Source organism: Sprattus sprattus (assembly GCF_963457725.1).
Source record: "Sprattus sprattus genome assembly, chromosome: 17".
Taxonomy (NCBI): Eukaryota; Metazoa; Chordata; class Actinopteri; order Clupeiformes; family Clupeidae; genus Sprattus; species Sprattus sprattus.
Window position 1 is genome coordinate 15,694,600 of NC_137915.1, and position 26,088 is coordinate 15,720,687.

Consider the following 26,088-nt stretch of genomic DNA (forward strand, 5'->3'; position numbering starts at 1 on the left):
CTGTCAATGGTTGTTTTTTGTTTAACAGTAATTCCACCTTCTTGAACATAAACATTAGAATGAAACCCATTACGCATGCAAAATAATAATGCATCAAATTGGGTGCATTCAAATACATATTTTGGCAATTATTTAGAGAAACCAGATAGGAACCGATATCTGTGTAAAATGTTGTTGGTCAGACACTGTAGTGTGTAACGCCATTGGTCCCATCTTGACTACATTGTAATCAGAGCGGAGAGGAAAGAGGACCCGTCCATATTATAGCTGCTGTTTCAGGTACCAAAATATACATTACTGGTATTGTCACCTAAACGTAATCTCACCATAATCGATGTTGATATTACTTATATCGTGTATTGTGTTTTGTATTGAGGATCAGTCTCCGTATATTGTTTAACAATTGTCAAAACCTTTCATTAGCAGATAGCTAACTAGCCATCGACACCAACAAATGCGTTGCGTATGTAAAATGACAGTTCGTTTGTCCAGTTGGCTATGCCTAACCGGTGTTTGGATTGAGGTGCGGTTTCATGAAGGTTAAAACATTTTATTCAGTGGAGCAGTGATACTTCAGCAATGCCCGCTTATTGTCTGTAGGATAGGTGGCTAGCTAACTAGCATGGAGACCGACTTTTCTTTGTCATGTCCCTCCTCCGAGTTGAAATGTATGGACACCCAATGTGTCTGTGATCTTTTCTGGGTCGGTGATTGGAAGTTGGGTTGACACCGTCAGGTTTGTTGCTCCACTGTTCTGCGTTCCTCATCATGGCCTACTCTATGGAATGTCATGAATAGACAATAATATTGCTAAGAAAGGCATTGCGTTTCCACCTATGATCGCCGTCATGTCAAGACTGTTTAACGGTCTTAGCTCACAGTGAAGCTGTGTTAACCATGTTTTGCTAAGGGCTAAGGGCTTTAAGCTAGCATTACTGGCATTCATTTTGTGTGAAGGGATTCAATAATGGAGGATGGTATTTAAAGAAGGTTAAGGGGTGTTTTAAAATATCCACCCCTTTCGGTCAAGATCCTAAGCTTATTTTTTAATCGGACTTAATGTAGTTGTCATTATGGCACTTCGATGAGGTTAGGTGATACGACGGATAAATGATTTGGGGGGGCTGACAGATTGGTCTTTAATTAGAAATTGTGTTCTGGCATGATGGAGATGTAAGCTTTAATTATTGTCATATGACAGGCCTTTAATTTGTGATTTGCATGACATATATCTGGATGTCTCATTTTGTCTGTTAAGGGGAAGCATACAATTTGATTGATGCTATTCAAAGGTCAGGTATACAGCCACCAAACAAATTGTAATATACTGCACTGACTGTAACTTCACCTTTAAAAGTCAGGAGTCATAAGCTATGCTTTGTCAAGGTATACTTTATGCACGTCATATTGAGCCACTGTCATTTAACAGTAACCTTGCCCTCCACCCCACCCCTCCATCCAAACAGCGGTTTCCATGGTGATGGACCCTCCGGGCGGGCGAGATGAACGTCGCTCATCTCAGGCAGAGCGTCTACGACGGGAGGAGGCCTACTATCACTTTATCAACGAACTCAGTGAGGAGGAATACCGACTCATGAGGGACAGCAACCTGCTCGGAACCCCTGGTAAGTGGCCAAGGCGTGGGACTACTCACACTAAATTGTAATGAAAAAGTCCACACACGGTGTTGAATAAACACTGCACCTGGGATATGCACATTGATACCCCCGCCCCCCCCCCCCTTCAGGCTGGTTTCTGTTCCACAAAGACACTAGTCATGTGGGGACCAGCTTGGACTTTGGCAATATCGAGACTTCAAGAGTTTACAGTCTGGAGAGAACCTATTGAAATTATGTACTAGATTGTCTAACAAGGCTTCCCTTGTGGTAAGCTTGGCTAAAGAATTTCAGTAGTCCTTCGGACTGCTTCACAAATTTAAAATGGCGATAATGCTGTACTCATTTCCATCCAGATTCAGTCCACATTTCATTTCCAGATATATGTGTCTGACTAGTATTAAAAAGCCATAAACACTCCCCGACTGAAATGTTGTGGAATTGCCGCTGCCATTTTGTCAGCCATTCAGGGTGGAAATGACAGCCTCCTCAAATCCTTGTTGTGTTTCGCCGGAAGGAGTATACAAAACTGTGCACTTCAGTGCATTTCCACTGACCACCTTTCCTGACTCTGCACGCCTATTGCTCCCAGCTCAGTTGTCGCTGGAATTATTGTCTGGAACTGCTGTTCGCGAGATTAATTGATGGGCCATTCTGAGGGGCCCACCAATCAGCGATCAGTGGGGGTAGCTAAGAGCTATGATGTTGAAATGAAGCTTTTGTTTGAAATATAGTTTCAACAATGGCGGCAGTGCTGGAGCTTGACAAAGCGATAAACAGTTGTAGCAACGCTAGCAAGCACCAATGAATTGAAGGCATAGCAAACAGACTGTGTAATTTTATTTAAAGAGGGTGAAGACATTGTTGTCTTACTGCCAACAGGGTTTGGGGAAAGCCTAATATATCAGCTTGCATCATTGGTGGCAAAGTAGGAATTGTGGTCAATACCGATTGGTTACTAGTTGGTCCAATGGTTGCAGAATCAAGTATATGCCCATTAAGTCTGTGATATATCAGACGATTGGCCATTGGCCAATGTCGGGGCTGTTGGTGAGCGTCTGTGGCCCTACCTTAACTGTTGTGTCCCGCACCGTTGGCACTAGTCGGACCCTCGTTGGTTGCTTTTTGGCCAGAGCATGTATTCCTGCTGAAAAATGTAATTGAACTGAACTACTAGTTTGCATATCTTGGTACCTTACAGTTGCCTTGCCATGTTGCTAGCAAAGGGTGTTCCTGCTTGATGAAAGAGTTCTTGTGACCATCATTATAAGAATTTGAAGCAGGGAGAAGCAGTCAAAGTTTTGTCTGGTGAATGGAGGGGCATTTAGGCTATGTTGACGAATGCAAATGCAATGTGGATGAATCATTTCTGAATAAGATGACTGAGATGTAGTAAGTCAGCCAGCCTTAATGTGGTCAGGCATTTACGTGTGCAGGAAACTAGCAACAGTGAATTACATGAGCATTTTTGTGTTTTAAAAGATCTACAGGCCCTATTTGGTCCTCCCAGCATGGATGTAGACCCTCTGAAATCACACCTGAAATTCAGTGATTCAGCTGTGCTGTCATGGTTTAGTTTTCACAGAGTACCAAATTAAAAACAAAAGTGTTGTGTCACTCGCTAGCCACCTAACTACAGACTGCACTGTACATGTGCAGGGGGTAGATAATGCCCCCTTTGGTGGCCCCTGCAACTCTGACTGTATCCTACTAGGTGAGCCAGACAACACCCCAAGCCCTTGAAACAGGGGCACATAGTACCCACCATGACTATTTGGTCAGATGGATCTCCAGTGCTTCTTAGAGACAGAAGTTACATTCATGACATTCATTCAGCAGTATCATGCTAAACTGGTATCTTGTTGTAGCTTTTCTTATGTTTTCATGGGGTGGCACGACCCAAGCCACAGAACTACATGTGTTTAGCCTGGGTGGCTAGAGGGAAAGACAGGTGTGTTTAAGTGTCATTCACATGACCATATACCATGGCAATTAATTTGAAGATGATACCAAAATGATTTGCCAACAAAAGAATCCCTCAAAAGTGGCAAATAGTTGCATATTGTTACTTCTAGGTAGCTCATTCATGTTGCTTTATGACCAAAGATGCGAAAACAGTGACATTGTTCTGCCTGATAGACTTTTTGCAATGTCGCGTTGGACTGTCATACTCTTTGCTCTTTAGTCTTCATTGCTTCACATTGTTAAAACTGTTGTGAGGAAGAAGAACAGTAGTCACCATGCCAACCCAGCTGTACATTTGGACTACACAGGCTTATCGTCATGGCTATGGTATCATGCAGGATTCCACTGAGCAACCTTTTTCATTATAAGCAATCTTTTTCATTATTAAGGGGTATTATGCTCCTCAATGCAATGAAAGTTTATTTAGATGATCTGAACCAAGGGCCTTTACAGACCATACATTAGATTCAGCAAACTGAAAGCTAGTTACCCTGGTGCTGAGATGATTGAAGGTTGCAGCTGCCAAGTTGAGTCATGCTTACTCAACTGCTGCTGTTTTGCCCTAACTATACTACTAACTAAACCTTCATATATCATAGGGAGTTTATATATGGCTCATAGCACACACTGGTATGATTGTCAAGTCAATGTTGGGAAATTTAAAATATTGAATGACACACTAAGATCAGTGGATGTTAAAATATGTGTCTGTTAGATCCCATACTGTAAATCCTAAAATAACTCACAATAGCAGAATTAATGATTGGTTCGGGTCAGTGACCTTTACAGAGTCAAACAGTGACATCTCACACTGTAGCTTAAAGGCACATTGCCTCAGTTTGAGTGGCTTTTCATCAATTTTCTGCAGGTGAGGTCACCGCAGAGGAGCTGAGGCAGAGACTGGACGGAGCAAAAGAGAGGGTGTCATCCCAGCCTCGCCCGGAACCACGCCCACAGGGCAACGAAGGTGGAGAAGAACAAGGAAGCAGCGGTGAGAAAAAGAGAGGGGGGATTAGAATGAAAGATTGCAGTCCTTAATAATAACACATTCCAGCCAATCAACACTTTGCTTCAGGAGGCTGGAAGGGAGGGGTGTAACATTTTGCCAGAATTGAAGACCTAGAGAAGCAATAGGTCACGTTGTTGGTGTAACGTGGGTTCTTTTTGCATATTATGTAATTGGTGGGTCTGAAGGTTAATTTAAATTGATTAAATAGCTAAGCTGTCTGGCCAAACCCTTTAAATCCTGACACTTTGACAAAGATGATGTAACTAAACAGCTGGCCAAAGATGATGTCACTTAAACTGTTGGCCAGAGCTGTTGACTGCAGCTTGAACAGTTTGCCCAAGATGTCGCTGCCTCCTAAACAGTTAGTGGTGTTTTTATGATGAGCTGGGTCTTAAACAGTTGTTGTTATTGTGGTGTTGTTGCAGTAGCTCCGGAGGCGGGCTCAGAGACGTCCAATGGCGACTCGCTGCTGGAGTGGCTGAACACATTCCGGCGCACGGGCAATGCCACGCGCAGTGGCCAGAGCGGCAACCAGACGTGGCGTGCCGTGAGCCGCACCAACCCAAACAGCGGCGAGTTCCGCTTCAGCCTTGAGATCAACATCAACCACGAGCAGCCCGACGCGGGAGAACACAGCGAAGAGCTCCCCGTGCCCCCACCTCCGCCACCGCCCCCTCCTCCGCCGCCACTGGCCCCCTCCTCCATACACACGGCTACCTACAGCGTCCCCAGACCTACGCCCTACACCACCCAGCGGCCCTCTGCGCCCTTCTCCCACGCCCACACCCCCCCCGCCAGACCCACGCTCGGACGGAGGTCCCAGGCCAGACGCACGCGTAACAGCGCCGCACCTCCGCTCCTCCCTCCGCTGCCCCTACCTGTCCCCCTCACACCACTGAGACGCAGCGTGGCCCCCCAGCCTACGAGCCCTCAGTCTATGCCTGTAGCCTCCACAGCTCCGACCTCGCAACCGGGACCTGACGGTAGCGGTGGTGGGGTGGGCCAGCCTCAGCCCACCTCGTCAAGCCCCACGGCTGGGGAGGGGCAGCAGCAGCAGCAGCAGCAGCAGGAGGAGGCCCCTGAGACCGTCCCAGACCCCTCCTGTGCACCAGCTCAGGGGGCGCCAGTGGGGCGCGAGCCGCGCAGCAGCAGGACTCGATCGCGTGGCCGCGTGCGTAGGGCTCTGGCTGGGACCGGGGGAGGGAGCGGGAGCGGGGATGGGCTTTCGTCACGCTGGTCACGCCGAAGTCGCTCCCCCTTGCACAGAAGTCCTGCCCCCACCCCAGCCACCGTTGTCCCCGGTGGCATTGGTGGGAGTGCTGCCATTGACCCAGCTGAGCTCAGGAGCACAACTGCCACCGTTGCCATGGAAACGGGCGAAGCGGCTTCTGCCGAGCCAACAGTGCCCCTCGCGGAGGGCTCAGCGGCTGATACTAACGAGGAGGAGTCCCACGGTGTTCCGGGCGTGGGCAGCCCCCCGGGTGGCGTAGGAGGCGGGGGCGTGCGACGCCACCCGACCATCATGCTGGACCTGCAGGTGCGGCGAATTCGGCCCGGAGAGAACCGGGACCGTGACAGCATCGCCAGCCGAACGCGCTCTCGGGCCCGCGCCGCCGAGAACACAGTTACCTTCGAGAGCGACAGCGGGGGCTTCCGCCGCACCATCTCGCGCTCAGAGCGTGCCGGCATCCGCACTTACGTCAGCACCATCCGCATCCCGCTGCGCCGCATCAGCGAGACGGGCCTGGGCGAGCCCAGCTCCACCGCGCTCCGCTCCATCCTGCGCCAGATCATGACTGGCTTCGGCGAGCTCAGCTCCCTGATGGAGACTGAGGCCGACTCTGAGAACCAGAGTGGGGTGGCAGCCGCCGCCGGAGGACAGGATGGAGGAGTTGCCGCAGGAAACGAGGGCTTGGGCGCCGGAAGCCAGGGCAACGGGGGCTCGGGTTCTGGAACGTCCGAGTCTGACAGGGGCGGGCAGGGGGGTGTGGAGGGGGAGGTTGTGTCTGGAGGAGGAGGTGGCGGAGGAGGGGGAGGTGGGGGTCTGGGTAGAGTAGGTGGTGGTACCGGGGTAGCCTCTGTGGGCACGGGTGGTGGTGGTGGTGGGGGCGAGAGCCGCCCAGCCAGCAGGGACACCAACAACCTAGTGGAGAACGGCACGCTGCCTATTCTGCGGCTGGCTCACTTTTTCCTCCTCAATGATGAGGAGGACGAGGAGCACCCGCGCGGCCTCACCAAAGAGCAGATCGACAACCTGGGCACGCGTAGCTACGGCCAGGCCAGCCTGGAGGCCGAGGCCGGACGCGCCTGCAGCGTCTGCATCAACGAGTACGCCCAGGGCAACAAGCTGCGCCGCCTGCCCTGCACCCACGAGTTCCACATCCACTGCATCGACCGCTGGCTCTCAGAGAACAATACCTGCCCCATCTGCAGGCAGCCCATTCTCTCCAGCCATCACGACTGACCCCCAACCCTACCTCTCTTGCAATCCCCCCACTGCCCCCATCCACTCACCCTCAGCCTACCCTCAATGACATTTCACACCTCCAGCCACAAGGTGGAGCTGTGTGTCTGTAAATATGCGCTTCAATGTTTTCATTCATGGAGGTCCATTGTATTCGAGCTGAAGGTAGACAGAAAAAAAAGAGATACCAAAAGTGGAATCTATAATGCAGAGAAATTAACAAAGCTTTATTTTTTTAGACCTGTTGTGTTTCGGCTACTTTTTCTTTTTTTCTTTTCACTCTGTCCCTTCTGTGACCTCCCTATGTTGCTACTGAGGTCGCTTTACTGCACACAGCATGACTAATGGCTACTGAGGTACTTTTAGCAGGACACTCATCCTGGTCATTTTAATTTCCCCTGCAATGTCTGCGGCTCGCTGTCATACAAACAAACTCAAAGGGGCATTCAGACAGACGGATGGAAAGATGGACAGACCTCTTGAATTAAACCCAGACGTGTAAATATATGGACAACTCATTGCTGGGTTGGAACGATTTTGCGAGACATAGAGATCATATGTCTCGAAAAATGAAAAAATAAAAAAGCCAGTTTGCATCCTAAAAGAATTCTATAGGTTTTAAGCGCTTACAAAGGAATCCTCCATTTTGTATTTAAAAAAAAAGCTCTTATTAGAGGCCTCCATTTTAATTATCTGACTCCTATGAAAAGGTCTTCTTTTAATGCGTCTTCAATCAAACAGGATTTTAAATGGTTGTATCTGGATGGCATTGATGTGTACTTTTTTTTTTTATCTCCGTACAATTTTTTTTATTTTCACCTCACATGTGATCTTCACTGTTCTCATCTGTTCATAATTTTGTCCACAGCTTGCTGCTTCTCCAAAAAAAAAAAAAAGGTTCATAAGGTTATCATTACCACCATTTTAATCAATCTTCTTACACTACAGCCTGTGGGCCACACAGAAATGCCAGGTACGAGGGTGTCCTGGATATTTAGGCATTCACTTCATGTTTTGTTCAGTCATATTATATTGATTTTAACAGAACTTTTTTTGTCCTATTTACAGTCCATGCATGTTAGTCAACTAATGGGAAAATGTGCATTCAAGATGTTAAGTGATGAGTTATCTGACACATTTGGAAAACATAAAACAGCAGTTGCACTTAACCCAGCTAACAGACTGTGCATTAACAGCTTTGCATTCTACCTGTCTGCCCACTAATTTATTTTGCTCTAACTTGTTAAAGTTGTAACTGATCAAAGACGAACCCAATGCAATTCATGTGACTTGCTGAGTGGAAGATAATCAGGAAGTCTGTAGCCCATATCCCATCATGCACTTGTGCCAGAAGGAGGTCCAGTGGAGTAATTGTATTGAATCCGTGCAGATGGGGGAATTCCTAAATGAAATAGGACTGAAGTGAAGTATCATATTTTTTAAATTCACCTCAGTCACAACCTCCTTCTCCTTTAAAGAGCGTCTTTTTGCACCTGAATAATTATCACTTTCTTTCCACTACCTGGTGTCTCTGCCCTTTGCTTCCCTACAGGTGCTCGTGCTTCTTTTTTTTTTTTTTTGCTTCAGGTCATCAAACTGAAAGACACCTTGATTCTAGCTGCACCTCCTTTTTGCACTACCACCACCAGGGGCAGTATAAACAGCAGCCAAATGTGAAAAAAATGAAGATCAACGTGTTTTCGTTTTGTTGTCATTGCGTTAGGATCTCTTGTCTCTGTTTGTTGATCCAACAACAGAAAAGGAAGAAGTCTGTTCAGCGAGATATTGCTTGTTCTGATGCCCCCTCTCTTTGAAGTATTTTGTGATGATGATGTGTGTGAGTGTGAGAGAGATAATGTGTGTGTGTGTGTGTGTGCGCGCTTGTCTGTGTGTGTGTGTGTGTGTGTGTGTGTACGCACACACGCACGCAAGAAGGAGGCTAAGCTGTTTATTTTGTGTTTTGACAGCAAGAGAAGATTGAGTGGATTGAGTGTGTCTTAAGGTGCCATTTATCTGAATGTTTAGAAGAGGCAGAGCAAGGGGTCTTCGGCCATAAAGTTCAGAACTGAATATTAAGTTCTTATTTAAGATTCAAACAACAACATGGAGATATGACTATGTATTATGTTATAATGTGATGATAAAAAAACTTAAGAAGAATATGTATTCTGTTACTATGTAATAAAGTAAACACATGGGTTTCTCCTCTGCTCCTTCACATGGGAATTAAAATAAGCTTTGTTATGCCTGAAAAGTGGTCTGTTGTCTTTCTGTTATATGTGGTAACATACATCAGAACGGTGAACTCAATATGGTGAAACAAAATATCGGTAATTAAGCTATTAATGTGAGCGCAAATGTTTAAAACAAGTATGAAAACATGTAGGCCTTGGTACATGAGTATAGAGCTTGTCCAGTTATCCAAACATCCATGTATAGGTATCCACACCAACCGCAATTATCCTGTGTGATTTTATTTACGGAAGAACTTTCCAGGATGTGTTAAATTGTTTTCTTTTGAAGTGTAAGCAATGCACTGACACTGACATGTTGATGGAATAGCCGAACATTCCCCTACGGAAGGGATTGACGCTAGTAATGCGATGGATCACCCCAGTCGACGGAGGCGCGCACACGCTCACCATTGCGCGCTACCGAGGGTGACCCAACGTCTCCGACTATGCTCTATCTCCCGGAGACCGCAGACCGTCGTCCGGCCCGCATTCCCCCGCTGTGTCTCTGAGCTACGAGTATGCCATCATATCGGTCTTCCTTTCCGAGCTCTACACAGATGCGCGCAGGATGTATTTTAACAGGCGATCGAAGAAGATCCACAGCGAGGGAGGTAAGCCATGACATCAGCGGCAAAAGCAGTGTGCCAACAGTCGGTTCAGCCTCGAGGTGATATGTAATTTGACCGGATACATATTTGCATTGCTCTTATGGTCTGTGTTGAAAGTGAAACTGTGTTTGTAAGACCAGGCTGCACATTCGCCCTTGATGGAATCAGGCGAAATATTTTTTTACTTGGGTATGCGGCACGACTGTGGCCCGGGTTGCCGCTTCGCATCATTAATAACACCCATCACAACCATTTGGTCAGACGATGAGATTAAGTTCGATGTTTTTGTCAATTCAGCATGTCATCGCCCTACGTCTGTTGTCCAGACTACGGTTGCGTTTGGTCGGGTTTGGTGTTTGTTTCAGTGATTAAGCGATGGCGCATTCAGTACCAGGACCACTGCCAATACATGCTTATTGGGATGGTAGCCTTCACCTTTCATTTTTATACACAAGCCGCAGCGTTGTTGGGTGTAGGGTTGGTAAATGAAATTTACAAATGCAGTTTAAAGATTAGGTAACCAGGCTTTGGGTAAATTCGCATAAATTACAGATAGGTAGACAGTCCGATATTTAACACCGATGATGACATGACTTAAAGATCACGTGACTCTCTAAGTACGCTCATTTTCTAAGCTCTTCCTGGGAATGCTCTGTTCACCTGTTGAGGTCATGCTGCGTCCCCCTTTCACATCCAGCGTGTGATTGCATGGGTTTTCACTAAACGTGCTCAGAATGTGAATTTGAGTCAGGAAATGAATTGCGGTGCTTTTAATAGCCTGTGAGCGTTCCCGCTTGCTTGCCCGCAAAACGGGAGAGAGGGATAGATTAAGGGAGAGCAAGAGAAATAAAGAAATGCGTCACCATTGCGCTCTCTCGAGTCTGTGCTCTGCTTCGTTCAGGTAGCCAGGCGTGCACTGAGAAACGCTACGCTTCGGTACACAATTTCCTCCCGCGGGCTTCAAACTGTCACACGGCGAGGATGGCTTGGCATCGTCGTGGGGGTGGGGGCACAAACCGAAGGCGGACTGGCATAGAATGACAGCGTACTAAAGGGGCGAGGCGGGCTAGGATTAGAGAGAAGAGGTCGCGTTTGGGGAGATTGCTGAGGCATTTGGCAGAAGATAGCGCGGAGGAGTGTTTACTTCGCTGGCTTTGGGTGGATTGTTAAACCCGTGCGAAGAGCACGTGCTCTCGCGAACGCGTGTCTGATGAGCGAGCGTTACAAATGCATTGTGGGTTTAAAGCAAATGATTGTACAGCGAGAGGGTTTTGTCGCCTGATGGCCCCTAGCATGTTCCAGAAATAGCGGCGGGCCATATTGTCGGGAGATAGTGAGTGAAAATGGACAACCACCCAATAGCAAAATAGGACAGTGAGAGATCGAGTAGTGGGCTCACAAAGCTCGCCAACTGAGCACAGAAGACCAACCAGCCAGTTCACTTCGAGTAAGTCACACGTGTATTGCATGGAATGTCAAACGCAAAAATAAACTCTGCCGAAAAGCATAAAGCTTAGACGTTTTGATTGGTGTTACTCACTCACAAATGATTACTGCAGTGACTAATGACAGAAGGTGATGACTTTGAGAGATCTCTTCACAGTTGGCAGGACCGCCGGCCCTCACTCTCTTCTGGCAGAGAACTCTTAATTAATCTACTCTAACTAACCCTGCCCTCATTTCCTCACGTACTCCCTTTCACAAGCCTTCACATATGAGTGACAGCTGTCTCTTATGCACCTCCAGACCTCCCCACCCATGGCCCATATGTTGCAGACAGTGTCAAAAGGATATGGTGAACATGATCTCAATAGCCTATATATGTGGTGCGAAGAAACTAAATCTTTCAATCCAGTCAGATGACATTACTGTAAATGTGCATTTACATGCTGCTCTGGACATTGAAATGGAAACGGTGTGCATGAATGAATGTGTGTGTGCCTGTGAGAGAGACCATGTCCTATGTAGGGTAGATGTGAGGGATTTGATACTTCTGAAATGTACAGTTATTTTTGTTTAACTTAATTCAAAGAGCAATAGCCATTGCTAAAATAAAGTATACCAGTGGGGATCAGCTAAAATGTAATTGCTTTAAATAACCACATGGGGGCAGACTTGCCCAAGCTAAAAGTTATATGTCTTGTCAGAGACGTTTAAGCAGCCTAACCCTATAGGCTAGTAGCCCAAGCCTATATGTCTCGTGAACTAGAAGCACAGAAAACACTAAAACTTCGGAGGATAAGGCAGATGTAAGCAAACCTAATGGAGAGAAACTAAACTCCCAAAATGGAATTGTCTTCTCCTAAGTTTGTGTTTTATGTGGTTTGTGTGCCCACACATACACATTTTCTGTTCCCTCTATATCAGTGCTGTCACATCCGTGCTTGATATGTGTTGTCAGTTGGACAGTCATTTGATTGACAGTTTAATATCTTCTGTTGGTCTTGCTTGTCCCATCCGTCTGAAGGTGCTAATCAAATGAAAAAGGAGGAGCCCGTGCTCTGCCACACACTCTGTCCATTTGATCACTATTGAAAAATGTCTATATCTATGCACTATACACACACATAAACTCTTTTGCCCCGCGACCCAAACTTACATACACACATGCTCACACACACGCACACACACACACACACACACACACACACAAGCATGCACACTTACCCGTTTTGGGGCATTTTAGCTCTTTTTTTAGCCTGATTCTCTCTGACTCATGCACACATGCACCCACCACACACACTCTCTGAAACACACACACACAAACACAGATGCACACACACACAAACACAGATGCACTCACACATACACAAACACAGATGCACACATACCAAGACAGACACACACACACACACACACAAACACAGATGCCCACACACACACACACACACACACAAACACACACACACACACACACTCATAACTCTATGAGCTGTGTTTTTTGCCTCCTCTCCCTCTTCCCCTCCAGTCTCATACCCTATTGACTGTGCTGTCTGTGTGTGTGTGTGTGTGTGTGTGTGTGTGTGTGTGTGTGTGTGTACATGTACGTGTGTATTTGTGTGTGTGTGTTTGTCTGTGTGTGTGTGTGTGTGTTGTTCTCTCCCGCGGCTGGCGTCTGGTCTGGTCTCGTCTCCCCAGAGCAGTTAGTGTTGACCCCTCTTAGCCAGGAGTCCCCCGAGAACCAGCCCCAGCACCAGGACCTGGCCACGGGCTCAACCATGCGCTCCCGTCTGGCCGACACATTTGAGAAAAGTGAGTGTCTCTCCTGCCCAGCAGACTGCTGCTACCGCTGCCCCTGATGCTGCCTTTCCTGCCTCTGCCCCTGCGTGTGCTGCTCGTGCTACCCTACCTGCCCCTGCCACTGCTACTGCTGCCCCTGCTTTTGCCCCTTCTTGTGGAGACCCAGGTGCATGATGGGAGCTCATCTCCCTGTCCCTCCTCTCCGTCTGGTCCCCATCCTGTCCTCTCTACAGTGTGTAGGCTTCTGCTGTAACAGGACAATGCATGCATATGCGTACACATATACATGCATAAAATAACATGCACACAGTCAGGCGTGGACAAATAAGGAGGTTTAGAGGTGTGTACGTTTGCAGAGGTAGTATACATTCAGGCCACACACAGTTGTGAGTGAGCAGACGCTTAATCTTTAATCATGATGCGGAAAGCAGATGTTAGAATCTTCCAAAGCATTCAAGTGAATATACAGATAGATCTATCTTGCTTTGCTCTCGTGTAGCCTTGACGTGAACCAGTCTACAAGAAACTTGACATTTCACCCACAAAATGTTATCCAGGGCAGTAAGAACAGTTATTGCATTATCTAAAGGAACAACCTGACCGAGAGCAAATCAAAGTTCAGGCACACAATACACATTTTGTACAACAGAAGAGTGTTAAGATGTTTTGTACTCCTATATCAAAAGAGATATGGTTTCTACACAGACATAATGAAAACATGGTCAGACATACATGCAAACACGTCCACAAACACAAGGACAGGCACACATAGAGGTTCAAAGATCCACATTAACACATAAATGCACACACACACACACCTCATACCACCCGAAGCACTGATTTTGCTATGGGGTTCTTCAGGGTCAAGCCCATGGTCACTCACTCACACACACACACACACACACACACACACACACACACACATTTGCCTCCACACATGGAGAGCCGTAGATTTACATGCTACATGCTATACAGACAGGGACACATGCACAACATACACTGAAGATTAGGGACGATTTGTCTTACTTATATCACACTATCTCCTGCGGTTTCTTCCTTTCACGCAAAAACACATTTGCATATTGCAACTGCATGCATTTAGGCACTAACCAAAATGCCTGCTTTGACCGCGTGTGTGTGAACGTGTAATTCGCACAGCGTGTGTGTGTGTGATAAAGTGCTGTGGAATGCATGGCGTAGAGCTGCTTCATCATGTGTGAGTGTGTTTGTTGGCTGGGGGAATGCTACTTTTCTTGCTTGTACTTAGGAAAGTTTGTCCCTGTGTGTGTGTGCGTGTGTGTGTCCCTGTGTTTGTATGTGCACGCGGCCTCACCTGCTGGATTAGTTGAAAAGGGGATTAGAAGCAGGTGAAGTTGCCGAGACGACAGAGTGGAGATTAGAGCTGTGGTCACCGTGGGCTGTAAGAGGCTTTCATTCCTCGCTCACCACTCCATTGCCACGACGACTGGAAACACGGCTGTCCCACTGGCCCCTTGCAAGCGGACCCTAAGGGTCGTCGGTGACCCGTGGGTCACCTTGGCAACAGGAGCAGCATGGCCTTGCGGGGTAGAAGGCGACGGTCCGTAGGTAATGCTTTTCTGGCCGGCTGTGGGTACACTTCTCAGTCCCTGCTTTAGTGGGTGTGGCAATGCGTCAGCCAATGAGAACCAAGGAAGCTGATTGCTTTTTACTTTCCATTGCTCTGCTTGTGTGCATTTGTCCTGTGTTTCTTGTTGAGGCCTATGCTGGTGAATGATGAGTGCTTTTCAATTGTTCCGCGTGACTACAGGTTGACTTCACGTACTCTTTAGTTCTCCTCCCTCCATTATGAGAAAGTATATATTTCATCACTTCCTGCGCTCTGCCAAACTTTCCTTTCACTTTCTATGGCTGTCAGTGGCGCTGCTCCTAGAGTTACTGTTATTATTGTTTTGCTGTCTAATCTCATGATAAGAACACAATGCTGCAATGCGATCCCCTCCAGATGTTCCTGCTAATCAGCGGGTTGTTGCGGGGGCTGAGTGACAGGCACTGATATTTTATGCCATTGGAGCGGAGCGGTCGGGTCGGCCCTGCCGTGCATGAATCGGCGGTCGGGTGTAATAAGCACCGTGACATAGGTGAGGGGATGAATTATGTAGACTGAGGAGGGCTTTTGTATAATTCAGCAGGCCTCAGCTGTGGAGCAGCAGTGAAAGTTTGGCACCGAAGGCCACACTGTGACCCAGCAGACTGACCCTCAACACCCCAATAACCCCAAACCCTCCCAACACAACCAAACATGCCATAGGCCAGAGGATTAGTGCCACACTCAAGACTCTCTACCCCCCCCCCCCCCCCCACACACACACACACACACACACAGCACTCCCCAACATATACAGTACATACATGCCCACAGACCTGTAGAAGAGCGTGTTTCTTTGGTTGCCTGGTAATGGAGCTAAGGTAAATAAGGGTGGATTTTCTAGCTCTCTAATTTAAGGAAGAAGGCACATAATGTTGATTCTGTACAGTTATGCGTTGGTGAGAACATAACAGCAGCTAACGTCATTGGTGGGTGCATAGGTGAGTGTTTCTCCCACATGGTCAGTTGTGTGTGAACAGCTTCACAAGCCGTGCGAGGTGAAGCAGGTGAATAAGTCATGAGAGAAAAAGAGGAAGCCAATGTCTGCTTTTGTTTGTTTATCTGTCTGATAATGGATATCGGAGCTCCACTAAACTGGGTATTTTCCTTTGGCCAAGCTCAGTGGAATAGTACAGTGAGGTATCTAAAGGAGGAACAATGCGAGAGAAAGACTCAGCCATTGCCTTTGACTGCAGACATAAAATCAAATATCTAGCTTGGTAGAGGAAGTCATCATTTCAGAGCTAATAAATCATAAAACCAAGAAAAGTTAAACCATACATTTGTTAAATTTGATGGCAAATGGACCATCATGTTCACCGGCTGTTGAATGATTTAACATATGAGACATTAAATGCTGTAAGGAGATTATTATCCAGGATCTTTCTGGTCTATTTCAGTCTTCCCACTCAGCGTGTACAACTCGGTTTTGTGCACAGCAGAGACCTCATCCTTGGTAACATCACCGTGATGAATTTGTGTTCAGTATTTATAAAGTTCAAAATCCAGGTTGCAGAACCTATGCGTGTGAAAGGGTGTATACATATACAACTATGAGGTTATGCGTACATAAATCAGTTCCCAAGTAAAACAAGGAGAGTATATAGATCAATGATAAATAGGCTTGGCTGACCCTGGAATCTGATCAGGACGGCTATTGTCCAGGCCCAGGACAAGTGATTGTGAGGCCAAGCTAATGGTCAAACCAGCAAATTAACTAAGAACGTTAAGTCATTAAGCCTCTGTCACAGGTTGATGGCAGGTTGCATTTGATGGGAGTAAGGTACTGCAGGGGATAAATTAGTTAAAAGTCAAACAATATCAAAGATGTGTCCTTGACACCTGTATATTGAACACCTAACATGTAACTATTGCTTTAAATTTGTATTCAATATATAGACAAATGAAGGACAGTTGTGATGTGTGTGTGGGTGTGTGTGTGTGTGTGTGTGTGTGTGTGTGTGTGTGTGTGTGTGTGCTGTGTTTCTTCTTCCACAGTCTTCTATGATAAGTTGCTGATTTTACACCTCTGTTTCTTGAATCAGTTACCACTCGCCCTTATTGATGAGGTACAGAGACATTGATGTTTGTGTATAAATAAGAGCTTTCATCAGCCCTGGCTGGGTATCAGGGAACCATATTGATCCTCTGCCTTCGAAATAAGGGTATGCTGAGGTGGGTGTGAGCATATCCTGGAAAGAGCACTGACTAATCAGGAGAGAAGAAACAACACTGGGAACAGTAGGCTGCGAGGTAGGAACAGACGATACCGTTAACTCACCTTAACCTGTTTCATTCAGCATCGAAATCTGTCATGCATTCCCCCTTTGGTTTGTTCATAGCTTGGAACTGTCTGGGTGGTCAATTAGCTTCTCTGATTTCTCTGAGCTAGCTTCTCTGGTTAAGTCAGTGCTTTATGCACTCAACGCTAGGCTACACTACACGTGCTGTTGTCCATCTCCATCCGCTGGCTGCCTGTGTTAGCTGACTTCACTGTGTACACCGGGAGTGCGGGGAAGTCACCTTGAGGAATCATTATGAGATCGGAGAGACTACAAATCTGCCGTGTTGTTATAGGCTATTTTCTAAGTGAGAGGGGTATGGGAGGGTTGGGGTGTGGCTGCAGCTGCTGGCTTGGACTCTGTTGGGGGTTGGGATGGAGGAGTGGGTGGGGGGCGCTGGTTAATAGCAGGGGGGGTCGTCTGCCCTCTGCCCCCCCCTCGTCCTCCAACTGCCTCTTGACTGCTGTGCTCTCAATGTTACTCTCTGCCCCTAACATCTGGGTTCACATCATACTGTGTGCTCTTTACCATAGCAAGCAAGAAGTCGAAGTGTGTTATGTGATGAGGTGCTAAGGGCATTTAGTAACAACATGCAGGTTCCCCTTTTTTGCATGTGGCTTTCTTCAGAGTGTTGTTTTTTGTGCATTTTGTAAGTAATTGTGTGCACTCGTGTGTATCTGTGTGTTTGTCTGAGTGCATGCATGTGTTTGTGTATGTGGTGTGTGTGTGAGTGTGTGTGTGTGTGTGTGTGTATGTGCCTGAGAGAGAGGGACCTCGACCAGTGTGAATGCAGCTGTTTGACTGTGTTAAGAGTGTTTGACAACAGTTTTTCTGCATGAAATCAGTCTAGGTAATTGTGCAACACTTCAATGGTCCAGGTTGTCTGCATACTGTTTGTTTGGATCTTATCAACCACACGCTATCAGGCACCACACAACGGAATTTAATCCTTAAAACGTTACGGATTCACACACGGTTAAAATTAGTGTTACATCAATTGTAGTAAAGAGGTTATAGGCCTTCAGCCACGAGGCAGTGATCAGTGATATTATATAATTGGTTCTCTACAGCTGTTCAGAATATAGAAATAGTAACTTGATCCGCCACATTTGGCTGTTGTTATCATTGGTTGAATTATTTATACCTCCCTACTGTAAGATCTTTCCAGTTGTAAGAGAACCTGGGTGTCGACAACTTAGGGATGTGATTTGGAAACACGTCTAACGTGTTGAACTTGGAAGATACCCACTGGAATTAACGTTAATGGACTGGTCTGTTTTGGGATATCCTTAGAGACCAGCAAGGAACCGTCAGGAAGCGAAAGTACTGAAAGTGATCTCCTGACTGGTGATGCCTTGTTCCATGAGTAATTCAAACCAGTAAACCGACCTGCGAGGCGCCTAGGCACTGCTACAGTTTTGTAGTGTGCCTGGCCCTTTAAATAAGCCGCGCGCCCATCCTTCAGGGAGCACTGGAAGGACTGCTGGGGAGACAAGGGCCGTTGTCTGGCAGAGCATCGTTAATTACCGAGCCGGTGAAAAAGGGGACCATAAAAGGCATCCTTGCTCTACCGGAGACGACCCGATGACACTGAAACGGAACGCTCTCCAGTCAGTTTGTGGTCGGGAACACGGTTCATAGAAGCGTTGAGTGAGTTCAGAGGAGTGACGGCGGACCCTCATCAGTCTTCGCCCGTGTTTGTTGTGCCAGGCCAGCTGGGTAAACTCTCGTCTCGCTCTTTCATTATACAGTGCCGTGGATGATGGAAAAAATGGTGGGAGTGTGCGTAAACGCGCGTTTCATTTAAATGAGAAAGCTGTTAATACGAGTCAAAGGCATCAGCGAATCACGGGCTTACGATTCGTTTCGGCTTGCCCGGGAAGCGTTCAGTGTGTGCAATATAGCCTACTGCGTAAAGCGAGATTGCCTGTTCTACTTTAAACTGTAGATGCCGGTATGTGTATAAGGTTTACCGCAAAAGGTGGTCAACCTTGCGCTGTTTGACTGACCGCGGTGCATCCATCAGCACATTCTATAGAGAGGGTCTCGTGGGCGTCGCTTGTGTTGTGTACTGGTGACGGAGCATCGAGCGTTAATGAAAGGAGAGCGGGGTTGGGGATGCGGATGGGTGTTGAGGGGGGCGGGTGGGGTGGGTAGGGGTTGTTCAGAATGGGGAAACGTCATATACATCGAGCGGCAGCTTACATCAGCATACAGAAGCGTTTGTATTGCCATCCCCACTAAACTGTAAACCCACAATTTTTATGTCTCCCCTTGTCTTGCACGTACACTCACACTAGCCTCGCCTCTCTCCCATCAATCGAACGGTGCAGGACCTGCTTGCTCGTCCGCCGGTTACCGCAAGGCAGACGATGAGATGTCCGGAACAACTTCACAGGCGGAGCCCGTAGACGCCACAGCGAGGACGGTCTTCCTCAACCGGCCCGTGACCACCAAGTTTTGCGACAACCATGTCAGGTAAGGAGTATTCATCTTTATCATGTTAATAGAGAAACAGACATAACCCATTGCAGGAGGTACAATCCAATGCTTAACCACCAGATTACTCTTAAAGAAAACACGCAGTTCATGTCAAGGTGACAACAAAAGACAAACATGGTGATGGTTGTCAGATAGTGACAGTTGGGGTAAACTCAGAAGAACTGACCCTTCTATTGCATGTCACAGTAAAGCACACAGTATTTTATAACATGCAAGCTACCCAGCTTGTTAAATGTCTTTGCATGTTTGACCATGGTTGCTGCACTTCCTTCACTTTGCCCTGGTTGCAGCACTGCCTTCACTTTGCCGTGATGCTGCTCTCAGTTTATTTTGACATTGAGGTGATGTCACTATCTTTCATCACTATTTTTCATCATCTGTATACTTCCCCGGTTTTTGTTTGCTTTTGTTTGCTATTGTTTTCTTGTTTTCCAACAAAGGGCCATTCTTTTGTCTGCTCTTTGTCTGGGCTTTGTTTAGATGCATTGGGGTTCTTTCCCAGTTTCACACTGGGAATATTCAGGAACCACCATGCGTACAGAATAGATTGTGAATTGGATAATTATGCTTTTAAAGTGTTGACAACTGGCATGAGTAGTTATCACCGAGTCTGAGGAGGTTGTAGATCTACGCATTGATACTTAATAGGAATAGATGTTGATGTGCTGGTGTACACAAGAAGGCACGGTTTATTGTCATTAACATTGTCGTAATTCAACCAGGCTGATGGGACTCTAAGGGGTGAGTGAGAGGGTTAGTCTTCATTTAGAAGAAGGAAAATCCTTATTTTTAAGTCAAGCTTATGAAATGTCATGGTGCTTTTCAATCAGAATTGAATTTGTGGTAATGGGATTTTGTGTAAAACTAAGACTATGGCAGTCACCTGAACAATTCTGTCATAGTGGGACTGACTTTAGTTAAAGGTACTAAACAGAGTACAATTAATCAGTCTTCTAGTACCAGAGGGAAAGGTCATTACTTTATAATTCAGGAGTGTATACCCTAGAGAAGGAGATTACTCCTCAGGTCTCTTACATCAGTCTTAGCACTCTGTGCTCAAAGCTGCTTTTTACGGTGAAGCACTTTGCGAGCGCAGTTGGAGCCCACACTCTCTGTGTGTGTGTGTGTCTGGCTCATGTTCCACTCACTTCTGTGAATTGGTCCGGACATCTCCGAAAGCTTGAGCACTGTCCGGGATGGACCCCCCCATCTCTGAAAGCCGGACCAAATGATTTAACAACTGACCCACGACCTGTAGTGTTGTCTATTGCTCTCATCTGGAGAGGGTCGATCAGAGTGATGGAGAGCTGATTGGATATGCTAATGGTGATAGCGCTCTGTTTTCTCAAATGGCTTCCGAAAGATGCTGTTGCGGGGGAGCATTTTCACCGATCGCCGATTTGTCATTGTGTTTGAGAGATTCAATTTTAGACCGAAGGGGCTCTCTTTTGGTTTCTGTAATGTGATTAAGGGGGGTCTGTTGCACGGTGCTTTTGACTGGTGATTGGTCAGTGTGGGGTCCTGGAGACATGCTCGCCCCCTCGTTCGTCTCATGTCTTCCTTTCTGCTTGTCTCCGCCAGATGAGAGAGCTGGACATGATATCGCTGAAGATTAAAGCTGTGGTTGTTTTCTCTAAACACACATACAGCGCTCTCTCTCTCTCTCTCTCTCTCTCTCTCTCTCTCTCTCTCTCTCCGCTTCATCACTCTCTCTTCCTTGTGTGTGCTCTGCTCTGAGGGATTAGATGTGCCATTGCTTGTTTTACTCATAATGACTCCACCAAGGGACTATATCATCGACAGCAGCGCTTCTTGCTCTTAGGTGTATCTTAATTATAAATTAATAGATGACTCCGCTCACAGAAGCTGACGGTAAAAAGATGATATATTGAATTGAACAACAAAAGCTGATAGAGTGTTAGGATTTTACACTGACAAAAACAAACAAACAATGAGACAAATGTTTCAGACTTAGCGCATCCGCAGTATCCCCTGTTTGGGAAACATCACCAAGTGCACAAATGCTTTTTTGTATAAGGCTGTGACCTCTACTCTACTGATCTACTGTAAATGTCAGAGTAAACTGCTACAGGAAGATAAATCAATATAGATAAATTAGTTTCATTTTAACACAGAAAATAGGCTGATAAGACATCATAAACTGCAAAAAATTCAGGGGATTTTAACTGTGCATCATGTTTTTACTAGTTAGAGATTCATAGCAAACATGTAAAAACAGTTCTTCATTGATGTCTGTGGAGTCTTCAGATTGAAAATCCAATCGCATTCCCATTCCTGGATCAACTATCCAACAATCATCATTTCTTTCTGTTTGGATTATCTTCCTAATGTTATCATCACTCATCAGAATTAATTTGAATGATCATGATGATGATGATGGTGTATAGTGTGATTTGTTCATCATCTGGCTGGAGATGTTGGTTTATTCTGTTTCTGTAGTTGCCTATCTATATATCTTATTGCATATGGCTTCTGCATTCATGGAGTTACAAGGGCTGGGCAATTAACCACATTTAAATTGCAATAACGATTATTGATTCCAACAATTATGAAAACAACATAATCGAGATAAAAACGATTATATCGCCGCGTTTTGTTTCTCAATGGCTCGTTTTGTTTCTCAATGGCTCGTTTTGTCTCAATGGCTTTCGCCCCTATCTAATAGCCCGAACTCACTAGCCAGGCTGGTGCATATTTATTTCAGCTCGAGCCAAGATGACGGAAAGCCTTTGGTCAACAAGAAGGGTAAAACCAACTTAGCTGTAAACACGGACGAGGAGATTCTTTTACCAACTCCACGAACACGAGTGTCATATTGCTCAGTTTCTACCGACAAATTGAGTTTGAAGACACAAGATTGTGTTTTCTTTCATTTATTTCGATTTTGTTTGTTCAATCTCTCCCCCAAAAAAATAGTTCCAACCTGAGTTTTCGGCATCAAGTGTTGCCAAGCAACAGATACTCTCACTCTGCAGCCAAGTAGAGTGAGAGAGGCTATTTGTGCACATTAATATGCACACTCACCTGTCCCCATGTTACATGTCAATTTATATATTTCCCCTACTCCTACTGTTTGGACCTCAGTCTAGAACCAGGTCTGGCCCAGATTTGGGCCTCATCAGAACCGTGTGTGATGTAGTCTCCGTCTCTACTCAGGACAGGTCAGGCATCATAGACCTGGTCGCCAGTCGAGTGGCCCCGACTCTAAAGCAAGAGTGGCAGGATCATGTCACCCAATCCAGTACTCTATATATCCTTTTACACGATCACCATGACCATGGGCTTGACCCTGAAGACCTCCACAGCAAAATCAGTGCTCGGGTGGTGTGAGGTGTGTGTGTTTGTTTGTGTGTGTGTGTGTGTGTGTGTGTGAGAGAGTAGCGGGTCTGTGATGTGTCTTATCTATGACCTTCTGATTAGTGTAATGGAGGTGGACCAGGCAGGATTGTGTGTAAGCTGTGTGTCAGGTCAAGCAAGGAGAAGGCATGTTTGAGAGGTTTGAGTGGTTCCAGGTCATGTTCTGAACTGTGTGTGTGTGTGTGTGTTAAACACGTGAGGCTGTGAACTTGCTTCTAGGAAGAGCCTTAGGTTTTCAAGATGGTAAATGTCAAGCCTGATTACATTATAACACCCCAGGCTTGCCAGCAGAGCACTAACATACAGAGCTGAAAAACGGACATAAGCGCACACTGCCCCCCCCCTCCCCTCTCTGTTCTCTGTCTCTTGATGATGATGATCAATATGGTGAATATATCCTAATAATGGGCAGTAGAGCAGAATTGCATTATGCCTCTCTCAAACACACACACACACAAACATACATACACGTACACACACACACACAAACACATACTCAGGTGCAAACAGCTCTTGGAAATGGGGTTGAAGGTTGGGCAGCATCTTTATTTTGAGCCCCTCCCCCCAAGAGCACTTACTGTAACTCTTAGCTATTTCTAGGCCTCTCAAGGGTCTGATCAATAGGTGTGTTTGACTGACAGCTTTGGGTCTCCAACAGTCCCAGCACCCTTTTTCTTGGCCTTTAGTCTAACTTTAGACTTGTGGACGGACAGTGTATTGATCCCTAGTTTTTGCCTGTGTCTAAAGAAGGGCACAAATAGAGTGCCAAGGTGCTTGCTTTTAGGGTGGGTCAATTCAATGCAATCTAATTTACTGTATTTTTAGAATAAAGAGTGCTCCTCTTTGAATTCAGCCTTGTTTGTTTGTTTTTATTTTTGGCCCTGGCCTCCATCAGCACGACCAAATATGGGATCCTCACGTTCCTGCCTCGCTTCCTGTACGAGCAGATCCGGCGGGCGGCCAACGCCTTCTTCCTCTTCATCGCCCTGATGCAGGTACCGTACCATGCCCACCCAATACACCATCACCGCACCCACCCAATGTACCATCACCGCAGCCACCCAATGCACCATCTACGCACTCACAAACAGTGACCCATAGAGGACCCAGAGTCTCCCCCACCCACCCAATGCACCATCACCGCCCACAGACAGTGACCCAGACAGGACCCAGACAGAACCCAGAGTTTCTCCTCCTCTCACCCAGGTCTCCATCACAGCTTACCGCGTGTCTCTCCCTCTGAGATTTACCTGATCCTGATATGGCACCGATATCATGGGCCAGGGATGGATCTGTTTCAGAGTTCACTGTAACCTGAGCAGCTGTTCCCATTCTTTGTTGTTGCCGTTCCAATTGTTTTCAGTCATGCTGCCAGTTTCCAGTCTAATCTTTGGCCATTTTGTCTTTATTAAAGTTTTTTCCCCCCCAGATGTTCCTCAAATGTTCGTTGTGTCCTCCTCACCTCGCTGTTGTCAGTGTTGATTTATGTCCCCTGGTTGGTTCCTGTCCAGTTTACTCTGGAACCTACAAGGGCAGAGAAGCATCAGAAGCCCCATATGATTTCATGCTATCTCCAAATATGAACATGATAGGATTGCATTGCAATTTCCCGTAGAAATAATTCAATATGAGTTTGTGATGTATATTACAATAATATATATATATATCTGAGTTTGTGAAGTTATCTATTTAATAATTTAATATCTATAATAAAAGGTGTATGTTGTAAAATATGCCAATGTTACACTCTTTGTATTCTCAGTATTTCCCCCTATCTTTACAGCTGTCAATGCAGCATGTTTCCATTTCCTTCGAATGCTACAATAACTGAAACACTTAGTTCATGTTATGTGTGTTGGGTTAATCCAGAGTATGTAGACATCTATAACTGTGCAGCAGTTGTGATTCCCCCAGCCCTTTATGGATATCCCTGCCTTAGAGGATCTGCATAGTTCATGTCTGTCTGCTCTAGTGACCTCTGACATGGATTGTTGTCATAGCTGCAGGCAACATGGGGCGCCGGATCCCTCATGCCTAAAGATGCACTCTCAAGGACACACGATGACACTGGACACTCATGCAGCAGACCCTCAGACACACTGAAAATAAAATCAGACAAAAGAGCATAAGAGCCTCTTTGATCCAGGGCCAGTGTACATTATTGTTATTATGCAGTGTTTATACAGCTGCAGGAAGAGCCATGAGAAATCTTTTTCTATCGATCTGCAGATGCATTAAATAAAACATGAAGTAACTTTGAGTCTTGACAGACATCTATAATCCAAGAAACTGTCTTTTATAATAATTATAATTGTCATGTTAATTGTTACGTTACTCTGTAATGGTGTAATTAGATTTTATCATTTGGTTGATTTAATTTTATTGCGTTTTTATTGCGTCCTCTCACAGCAAATCCCAGACGTGTCTCCCACGGGGCGCTACACCACGCTGGTGCCACTCATCTTCATCCTCACGGTGGCCGGGATCAAAGAGATCATCGAGGACTACGTAAGTCATCCTCGTCAATCTTCTTCCTTCTTAGCGATCCCACGACAACCCCCCCCCCCGTACAAGTTACACACATCCTGAACACAATCGCGTTACCTTCAGTGGAAGCTTTTTTATCTAAACCCATTTTTGTCAGGGACATTTGTGCCCCTTAGTGAATGGATATGTATGACACCATCTGTGGATGGAGGATAGTGCTTTTAGGGAAACAAATTATCTACATATATAACTATTATAGTTTGAGGTTTGCATCTATGCAAAAATCATGCCAGAATTAGTGCTGTAATAACATATAGGTGCAAAAGGTACAGGGGCAATGCATTAGCAGTAACATGACTTTTGATTCTCTTTGCAGCAAAGACACAAAGCAGACAACACCGTGAACAACAAAAAGACAACAGGTATCAATCTTTCTGTGTGCTATGCCTGTGTGTGTCTGTGCGCGCGCGTGTGTGTGTGTGTGTGTGTGTGTGTGTGTGTGTGTGTGTGTGTGTGTGTGTGTGTGTGTGTGTGTGTGTGTGTGTGTGTGTGTGTGTGTGTGTGTGTATTAAACTGCACGTCCTGTCTGTGTCTAAAGTGTGTGCTTATGACTTTTTAGGATTACTGTTATGTCTGTACGGCGATAATACTTCACAGCTAATGTTGTCTTTCAGTG

The 26,088-nt window shown here is 46.1% G+C and overlaps 1 protein-coding gene across 1 annotated transcript; it reads left to right on the forward strand.

Moving 5' to 3' along the window:
- Window positions 1-242: 242 nt before the first annotated feature.
- Window positions 243-9,247, forward strand: rnf6 (ring finger protein (C3H2C3 type) 6). The gene is made up of 4 exons (XM_080855199.1): window positions 243-279; window positions 1,467-1,625; window positions 4,450-4,572; window positions 5,016-9,247. Exons 2-4 carry the CDS (start codon window positions 1,475-1,477, stop codon window positions 7,052-7,054), a joined length of 2,313 nt encoding a protein of 770 aa, XP_080711325.1. The 5' UTR covers window positions 243-279; window positions 1,467-1,474; the 3' UTR covers window positions 7,055-9,247.
- The last annotated feature ends 16,841 nt before the right edge of the window (window positions 9,248-26,088 follow it).